The sequence below is a fragment of the Talpa europaea genome, assembly GCF_964194135.1.
Source record: "Talpa europaea genome assembly, chromosome: 6".
NCBI classification, from domain to species: Eukaryota; Metazoa; Chordata; class Mammalia; order Eulipotyphla; family Talpidae; genus Talpa; species Talpa europaea.
In genome coordinates this window covers 132,870,578-132,880,793 of record NC_140072.1, presented here as the reverse complement: position 1 = coordinate 132,880,793, position 10,216 = coordinate 132,870,578, and the positions used below count along the sequence as shown (strand labels likewise).

Genomic DNA, 10,216 nt, shown 5'->3' with positions numbered 1-10,216 from the left:
AGTGGGGTATGATGATTCTCCTCTGAGGCTATAAGGATTCGGTCAAAATTTATTGAAAATCCCCGAGGGAAGAATTTCTCAGTGACATTTTGCCAAGGAAGCAAGGTCAGTGCCAACACCACCTGCAAATGTGTGGCTTCCTTCCCAAATGCAAGGTACAGCAGTCTGGCCTCCTCTTACATTGGAAGTTTACTTTGCCCTGCCTTCTCTTTTTTAAGCGGGAGTCTCTATCTCAGCATGGAATCAAATGTCAAAGGACAAAATGACATTTAGAAGGGAAGAATTTATATCTTTTTGTAACTATATTTATTTCCAGCTTAAACATGTAACTTAAATCGCTTCTTAGTCTGTGGATGTTTGGATTGCTAGATTCAAAATCACATACATACACGTATAAAATATTACAACAGACACAGAGAAGGAAAAAGAAAATATTTCTGTTTTAAAAGGAAAATATTCATTCGAATTTAGATACCATGTGATTATAATTCAGTTTCAGCTCAATGATTTGTAACTAAATGAACCCCAGAATACTGACTGTATTTAAGTTTTATCAAGAAATTTGAACAAAATTGATCTTGATGGTATAATAATTTGTCCATTCTAATCTTTTTCTTAAAAGACATAAATGCTGAGGGTCTTTTTCTTATACGAAGCTATAAGGAGATGCACTTTTATTTATTGTAGTTGTTAATGAAAAGGGATAACAAATATAGAGAATGAAAAGAAAAATAGGCTACATTAGGTTTTGTGTGTGATGAGATCTAAGGAATCAAGGGCTGTTCCACAAGAGCAGAGATGGGTAAACTATTGCTCAGCTGTGAGTCAAATCCAGTTTACAATCTGTTTTTTATGGCACAGGAGCTCAGAATGAGGTGTTTTTTGTTTTTCTTCTTCACAATTTAGAGTTATTAAACACATACAAACAAAAAATATGTGACAAGGATGTATGTGACCAGCAAAGTCTAAACTCTTTGCTATCTGGTCCTTTATAAAAAATAAAGCTCTAAAATTGTGAAACTTGAGGCCACTTGTGCTGCGGTGGCTGCATAATGTAATGAATTCCAGAGTTGGTACATCATCAAATAAGTCAAGTTGCTACAGAACAATTACAATAGGTTTGTCTGAGGCTTAAAATGCTTAGGAAGGGGAGAGAATATAATCTATGTTATTTTCTAACTGCTTATATTTTCTCATTTTACAAAACGGATATATCAGTTGACATACTCAGTCATAGAGATACAACTAATACCGCTGCACTACTTAATCTCAGGATAGAGATAACAATTTTATAAATCTATTCAAGTATGAGAACACTGTTAATCTATAAAAATCAGCATCAGTTAAATTCTCTCTTAAATAATTTTCAGTATTCAATTTTTAAGTAACTCAGCCGATGCATATTTTCTTTATTTTTGGTGATTTGAATTATAAAGTTCAAACCATAACTTTAGAATATTTACATCATAAAGTAAAATTTCCAAATAAAAGTTTTCACCTTCTACAAGATGGAAATGATTTTGTTACATTATTCTAGGATTTTACAAACTATAATTCACATTTAGAAAAAAGGTGGGTTTTTTTAGCTCTAAATAATTAAGGGTTGCCTAAACTAATGTGTATAAGTAGATTTAACTGTAAATATGTAAGGGAAGTCCAAATTACTGTACATTTTCATAATTCAATGTGAATTTCATACAAAGCAAAATTTCACCATTAAGAAATAAACATTTTGTTCCTATCATTGAGTGGATATTTGTAATTTCTATTTAAGCCAATTCTAGATTTTTTTTTTATCCTGAGCTTTTGAGACTGGTGCCATTTTATCACAGTATCTCTTCTGCAAGTTGCTTGCCCCAACTTGTCCAGATACAGGTCTTCTGAGAAACAAGAGAGTCTTTTCAGGGAAATCAATGTCTATCCAGGCCCATCGTATATCCAACTAGATTTTCTCATTTTAAAAGGCAACTTACCATGTAGAAATTTAAATAGTAAAATATCAAATTCCTTGTATATGTAACATCTGCCCTATTGAAAACAAAAGAAAATGTTCTAGTAACATAAAATGAGTATCCCTGAATAGTAATTCATTTTTTTGTTATTAATCATCAGTAGGTAAATAGATATTGACACAGTGTAAACAACTTATGTTGCTATTTATTAAAAATGTTCAATTGTACATTTTTTATAATTTCTTCTTTCATCTTAAGAAAATGTCCTTTTGTGAACTGAATGTGAAAATCGACAGGTTACTTCCTAGCTACTCAGCCTTTTTCTTTCAAAAGCACTTGTGATCCAGTCTCTGGCCCTAGACCTCACACTTTGTGTGTTGGTCTTCATTGTCCCCCTGTGGGATTTCTCAGTGATAAGGAACCTGAGTGGTATGATCAGTGGATTTGCGTGAGGCTAGATTCTAATGGGGTCTTTACACTCTAATATGTCTTTCTTATATAGGGACATGCATTTCTAACAACCGTGTAACTCAGCATTTCTCGGCCCTGGCACGACTGACATTTGGAATCATAACATTCCCTGTCCTGCGGGCTGCCCCCTGCACTGTAAGATGTTAAGCAGCATCCCTGGCCTCTGCCCACTGAAGGCCTGTAGCACCCACTCCCACTCCATCCAGCATGACAATCAAAATTGTCTGCAGACATTGTGATACGTTCCTGGGTGGCAGCATTGCCCTCATCGAGAATCACTGGTGTAAATTATGGAAGAAAAATTCTTTCTGGTGTTATTGACATCAGAATTTGCTTAACTCATTTTAATGGGTACCCATATTTCATCCAGGCATTCAGAAATAGAAAAACATACAATAGTCTGTTTGATCTGTCCACGTAGGGATTATACATGGCTTCCTTAGCATTTATATGTTCTATTGGCCTGGAACAGTAAGAATCCGGCCTCCTCTTGGAACTGTTAAGGATATTCTGTGCCGAGCCAGATCTCACATGCATTCCCGTTCCAGCCATCCCAGCATTCACAGTTTCCACAGCTACAGATTCCATTCCCTGAAACGAGAGACACGGGCCCACGTCATGATCGAGTGCGTCACGCTAAAATGCCCTCTGGTGAACCGTGACTGCCCTCCACCAAAACCATTTCATTCATTCTGCAGAATTTCTTATTGTTCACTAATCTTATTACATCTTATTAAACAGCTGTGAGAATCTGATCTTTCTAAAAACTAATGGCATCTGTTTGATGCCCCTGTCAATGGAGCAGAGACCAAATACTGACCATCTAGTAGAACTCCAGCTGACCATCTCTAACATGCTTGGTTTCCTGTTGTATACAACTTACAAATAAGCAAGTTGTGTACGACTTATGAATAAAAAAATAAAAAAATAAAATAAAAGCTTCTGGAATAGTCTGAAGTAGGCCAAGTAATCACCTAAAAGAGGAGCCTTGTGCAGTGGCGATGGACAGAAAGTTGAGTCCAGTTCAGCAACTCACACAAATAGCCCTCTTTTGCTTCCAGCTACAAACAAGGAGAACAAATGTATATGTCTCTATTTCCCCTGTAACTTATTTAAAAGTAAATGTATTTTATAGCCAATTATTAGGCATCAACAACTTAGGATAGCACTGTCTGTTAAGCTACTAAATATTTATCATCCCTCCACACCCCAAACACACTCGTATCCGTTCCCTGGAAACGTCCTTCCACCACGCTCCAAGTAACACAGTTGTCAAGAGGATTACCTTCTCTACAGAACCATGTGTGTAAGCTAGGGGATGGGAGGTTGCTTGGTGGAAAATTGCCAGCAATCATTTAATTTGGCTTCTATACATGGGAAGAACCTAGTGCTCATCTCCAAATGCTCACAGCCCCTTCCATAGTTACAGCATTGTCACACCTGGTCCTGGACCCCATGGAATCCCCCACCACCACCGGCCCCCCATGCACCGTGGTGTGTGCTATGACATAGAGCAATGCCAGCGGGGAGTGCCACACCTGTGCAGATGAGACCATCATGTTTGTCGCAGTCCCTGTCATCACAGTCGCAGAATTCTCCTGAAATATACCATTCTTCCGCAGAGCAAATGCACTTTCCACAGTGACAAGAACCTGAAAGCACAAAGGGCATCACTGGCTGTGACTGCACAAGGAAAGGCGGCGTCTAGAATGCATTTCCCTCAATGCACTGACAATAGGCTTCTAATAACCTACCTTCCAAAGGGAAAGTTATTGAATAGCCAAGTGCTCAGAGGGGAGCTTTACTTACTGTAATTCACAAAGGTTACCCAGGAAAAGCTTCATTATGGATCTAGACAGTTGCAATTAGCCTTGAGCAAATGTTCCGCGGCCCCGTCTGGTGGAAATGTCACTGAGCGCCCAGTGGGGCTGATGCCTGTGGACGGTCCTCCCAAAAGGTGTTCGGAAATAGACAGTTTCCTGCTTTTGCACTGAATCACGTTTTAGAAGTGTCTGCTCTTTAAGGGAATTGAATCGTAAATTCTAAATAAGGATGCATTTTTAAACTAAAATAATGACTCAATTATAGTGCTGGGAATTTTAGCTCTTTGTTTACATGAATTTCTTAAAGTAAGGACACACCTGCTGATCAGCTGGCTCACTGGGCCAGACGCTCACACAATGGCTCCTGCATCTCTTTGCTTTGCCAGCTCTCACGCTCAGGATCTCCTGCTATGATCAATGACAGATCTAGTGACCCCCAAATGCTGACCTTTTAGGAGACCCGAGGCCTAACCACTTTTTTATTACTTTCCTTATTTCTCCCCTTTTTACTTCCTACCTAATTAAAATTCTCCTCTTTGGTTATTTAAAATACCGTGGCTTACTGACAAGCAATTTTATTAATGGTGCATTTAAAAGAAAAAATATATATAAATTAAGTGGTGTCACAAAAAGAAAATTCTCTTGATTTAAATGTCCTTAGCTGATAGGCTAAAAAAATCCTCTAAAGGCAAAATTACTTCCACAACAGCAACAAATTAAAACAGAACAAAACACAAAGGATTCTCCTTCCTTCTACTGTCCTGAGTTAGCTATTCTTTCTAAATATGATTGATTCCCTTTTACTAAAATAAGACTCACCAAACTTTTCGGGTCAGAATCTTATAAAAGAACATGAAGTAGGAAGTTATTTTGACATATTTAGCCAAATCTCAGACTTGGTAAGTTCAAAATGTACTAGGCGGGGCAGCGATCAATAGCGCCTCTGTGAAAAGAGGTTGAAAAGCGAGTTCATAATGTAGCTGATAAAGGCGGACAGAGAAAGGAATTGGCACTTCTCGTGGGTATCGTGAAAAGCCTGACATAAGCACGTCCTGAGCAGCAGGCACTGCGTGGTTCCACACCATGGAATCTGGTACCTGCATTTTAGCCTCAAGAATCCCCAGCGACCCCTTAAAACTGTGGCCAAGCCTGTGTCTGCTCAAGGCAAGGGAGCAGTCAGAACGAGGTATATGCCGGAACCCCAGCTTATGCTTACGAACTTCTTGCTTAACCACAGATTGATTTCATTCAGGCTCGACTTGTTTTCCTGAGCATCTAGGTTGATTTTGCGGCTCTAGCAAAATCTAGATAGGCTGCAGTCTAGATGAGTGAATTGAGATTAGCCTGGTGGTTGCGTAGAAGCAGGAGTTGGCTCCCAGCTCAGTCGGTGAGTGACGGTGTCTTCCTCTTGGTTTCAACTGCAGTGCGTCCTTATTTTAGAAATGTATTTATCTTAACTTAGACACTTTCAAATTTCTAGATAGGAAAATGTTCAACTGCTGCTACTTTTGCAAATGGTTAGTAATATATCTGCAGCCAAAGAAAACCTGAGACACTGAATTGAATTTTGCTTGAAATGGCCCCAGAAGGCAAGCAACTTAGAGTGTTTTATCTGAGGAGAGGGAGATTATTTGAAGAATTTATTTTAGTTATTTCTAAATGGCATCTCCCTTCCAATACAAATTATTTCTACCGAGAAGCAAAAGTAAATGAACTTTATAGGTCCATGATAGTCACATACCACACCTAGGAGATCATCTTTTTATTTTCAAAATTCATGAAAAGTGCTCCCATTTCACCTGTGACTGTCTCCCCTGGCCCTGTTCTAATCACCACTCCTGCTTCTGACACGCTTAGCTTTAGGCCGCAACAAAGTACTTTCTGAAGCCGGTAAGCTCAGCTGCAGCACTAGGGTGTAGGCTGACAGACCGTTTGACAAGTAAACGCCGGTTCCAAAAGCCTGCTAGTCACTGAAATAGTTAGGATGAAAAATGGGGATTGATTTTTGGATGTGCTGTGAAAAACCAGCTTCCCTCCGTCAGCATTTCCCCAGCTGCGTCACTCTTCTCCCTTGTCAACCTCCAGTGCATCTTAGAGGTAGGAAATGCTACGGCTTCTGAAACTAGAAGCAGCAGAGCCTGTAATAACGACAGTGTGACAGTTACTGAGGCCCTCCTTGGAGAGTGCACTGGCCAGCGCCACCGATAGCCGGAGGTCAAAATTGCCTCTCTCTGCAAAGGGAACAACTTAGGGAGACACAGGGTACAAGGGGACAGACAGATCAGCCTCACGATTGCTGAGAACCCACCACACTGGCCAGAACCCCCACACCTACGAGGCCCAGTCCAGCCATGGCAGCTGCTGGGCCATGGAGGCAGGAGCTCACTGGAGGCTGCTAGGTCCAGCCACACCCACCCCTTCCTTTGTTTTCTTGCTCAGTCCGCGCACCCTTCAGAAAGCTCTGACCTCCCTTCTGAGCTTTTCCTTTAGCTTCCACTCCTGGGGAATCCGCCACATTTTCTCATTTTTCTTCAGAGCATCCTTAAGACTTAAAAGGGGAAAGAAATGAATTTCTTTCTGTCTTCAGAGGTAAAAAACAGAAGCACAGAGAGGAATAGGCAATTGCCGACTGGCCTGGAGGGCCACAAGGTGGACCTAAATAACCGTGAACCTACAATTTCAATCTGGTTCAATCTGTTCTTCGCTGCCTGTCTGCCATGCCTCCCACAGCAGAAACCGGCAGAGCAGTCTCGGAAGAGGAGTTGAGGGTCCTGCACCAGCGCAAGATAGCCGTGTTGGGCAGGCAACTAGGAATTAGGTTGGTTTTTTGAGCTAACTTGTACCCTTTGTCTTTTCCGATGACGGGGGTTGCAGCCAGGGGTGCAGAGGCAGGGTGGAGGGGAGGGCTAGCTGGAGGGAGGATGAGCTTGGACTTTTCTAGATGGGATTCAGCAAGAATCACTGGGGCATCTCAAGACCTGCAATCGCAGCCACAGTCTACAACAGCATCCCTGTGGGCATCAGCCCAATGACCCGGATCAGGGTCAGCCTTACCGAGGGATAAAGGTGATTGTGTATCCTTGGAGCCAAATACACAAACCCCAAAATAACAAATGCACAGCCTATGAATTCTCTCTTATTTGCAAAGGCAGCCAAGCTTAGGGGACACCTGGCTCTAAGCTCATCTGTGATGATTCTCGAAAACAACCAGTCTTAGGGCGAGTTCCCGTGGGTGAGCTGCCCATTGGACAAGCTGGACTTTCTTTCTCGTTCATCACGCCTGACAAAATGCTGCAACCGACATCCAGCAGGCAGTTTCGCTATTGTACTAACTACTCCATCTGTTATGAAGGTCACAGCACTGTATCTTGTTTTAAATTTTTCTATGGAGTGATTTATTGTCTTGGCTATAAATTTGTAAAGAAATAAAACGCTATTTCTTCATCGTCTCCTGAGGTGCCGGCTTTATTCACAGCTCACGGAAGCGTGTTTCACACTTAAGGTCTTTTGCTAGAAACACTTTGCTGGGCTCAGCTGCTAAGGGGTAACTCTCTCAGACACCCCACTTAGACAGGTCCCATCATCCAGCAAGAAAAAGATTTTAGGATGATAATCAGGATGAGAGGCTTGGGCTGACAAATCTGAGAAATATTGCTTGGAATCCTGGTAAATCACGAGCTCTCCAAGAAATACCTGGTCCCACTCAAATACTGTGGGACAGATTTCTCTTTTTCCCTACTTGCTGAAGACCTGCAGGCTGTTTCACGAGTGACTTGTCCTGTGGCTCTCGGGATGCGGCGGCACTATCATGGGGGTGGGCCAGCAGCGACCGCCATGTGCCCAACATTCTCTGTGCCCATCACAGAGCACAGAGCTCTGACCTCTTCCTTCCTCTCAGCAGCAGTGATGTCTCCAGAACTGAAGGAAACAAAGGTGTCCCCAGGCAGCTGCTGCCAACGGTAGGCACCCCCACCCCTGCCACTAACACTGACCTCACACCTACCGCACACACCATGGAGCACTGCTCAGCGGCACGCAGAACGATGACTCCTGCCATTTGCCCCAACACGATGGGCACGAGGGGGGCTGACACTGAGCGAGGTAAGTCTGGAGACACTCATATGGGGTGACTGCACTTATATTTGGGATATAGAGAAACAAAACTAAGGGTCAGAGAAAACGCTGGAATCTGACTGGAATTGAGGCTACCAGAGGCGGAGAGGAGGGGCCGATGGACACGGCGCGGGGCTGCGGGTGCTCTGGCGGTCAATGCGCGGCAGCATCTGTGGAGGGGTGGGCCTCAATCATATACGGTGTTACCTCAAAATACACAATTTTGTATTTTTGGGCCTAAATCATATACGGTGTTACCTCATACAATTTTTAAAAAAATTCGAAGCATTCTCTGTACTCAGAAGCAGGACATTCGCTTCTGACAACTTTCGTCCCCTGCTTCTACCCCACAGGCTAATCTACCTCTACTTTGAATTTATTTTTTTCCCATTAACGTTTCCTCCTTTTCTATTTTCTTCATCTTTTCTTCTCCAAGTCCTGCCCTTTGTCTCTTCCTTATACACCCTCCTTTCTGGCTCTCCCCACAGTGCTTGACCCCAAAGCAGGCATTTCCAGCAGACAAGGCCCACTGAGACCCGAACTGATAAAAAACCTGACTGGGGCTTGGCATGGAGTGAGCTGAACGGAGGACAAGCTGGGAGCAACGTCATTGCTTTCAGCTCCCCGACTGCGGGCGGGGCTCCTGGGCACCCCGAGGCCGCGCTGTCTGAAATGAGCGCGTCTGCACAGTCTCCAGCCGCCCTCCTGGCGTCATCTGGGACCGCTGGGCTGCAGCTTTGCTGTTAAGCCAAGACGCCCTTCCAACGTGGAAGTGCTGGCTGCAGTGACAGGGCAACAAGAGCCTCCCACACCATTCACCTGCGTCTCTGTGTCTTCTGAACAAAGATGCTTTCCTGCTAGGCCGCCCCAGGGAGGGCTTGAGGCTAAATGCAGCTGGAAAGGGGGTTTGCCCGTTCTGTGGGAGGTCAGGGGGCTGAAGAGGAGTCAGGAGGCGCCCTGCCTTCTAGTTCACACAGGGCAGCTCCCAGACATTTAGTGAGAAGCTGTGCTCTCGCCAAGCCTCCGCAGGTGTCTCCCTAAGCATCAGCAACGAGGAACATGGCAGCCTCCCAGGGGCCCTTTGGCCTAAGAGCAGCATTTTAAAGCCCCTGAAGAATTTATGCAGACAGAAACATCAAAATCAAGGTACCCGGAGTTTTACCTACTTAATCTCTTTCCCTACTGCAGGTGGAGCTTCGGGTGGGGGTGGGACAAGGCCCGGCCTGTTTTTCTTCTGGAATTTGTTTCTGTGGTAAATGACTGGCTTGGTGGCTTCCTGTCAGTCAACTTGCGGCGCATAACCACCATGCAGCTTACATTAAAAAGATATTTTATATTAGCTCACACACGTTTGCTCAGAAACGGACGATGGTCAAGCCAAATAAAAATTACAGCAGCCTTTTGGGGCCCAGATACTTTTCTTTCCTTTATTAACGAAAGGAAACGCTTAATCTCTGCTTGGGCCTTTCTGGCCCCCCAGCCCTGCCCCCTCCACAAGCTCCTCTGGAGTGCACCTTCTGAAAAACCCCAAATCATACTGTTGGCAGTTTAGACACTTGGGGCCACCTGACCTCTCTCTGCAGCTCTGGGCTATGCTGTTCCCCTAAATCCAACACAGCTGTAACCCGGGGCTGCCTCAATTAAAAAAAAAATCATTTAAAAATAAATGGATTGGGAAAATAAAATAACTCAAAGAACCATTTGAAAAAAAAAAACAACAAAGCCTGCGCCTTCCGCCTGTGTTGGTCGCTGTGCAATGGCTTGGAGGCGTGCGATGTGCTTTTCCTCTTGCCAAGGCTGCTTGATTCAGCCATGGGGTGCTGTCGCTGGCCGAGGGTTGTTCCCGGGACACCCACC

General features: G+C 43.6%; 1 protein-coding gene across 2 annotated transcripts in view; it reads right to left on the bottom strand.

The window, feature by feature from the left end:
• Positions 1–2,922: 2,922 nt before the first annotated feature.
• ITGBL1 (integrin subunit beta like 1) overlaps positions 2,923–10,216 on the bottom strand; it is a gene marked incomplete at both ends in the record, with an annotated part of 147,762 nt that continues 140,468 nt past the window's right edge. For both annotated transcript variants that reach the window (XM_084234580.1, XM_084234581.1), the window contains 2 exons: positions 2,923–3,014; positions 3,962–4,075. In XM_084234580.1, the coding sequence (XP_084090706.1) occupies positions 2,923–3,014; positions 3,962–4,075 (206 nt within the window). The remainder of the gene's footprint in view (positions 3,015–3,961; positions 4,076–10,216) is intronic.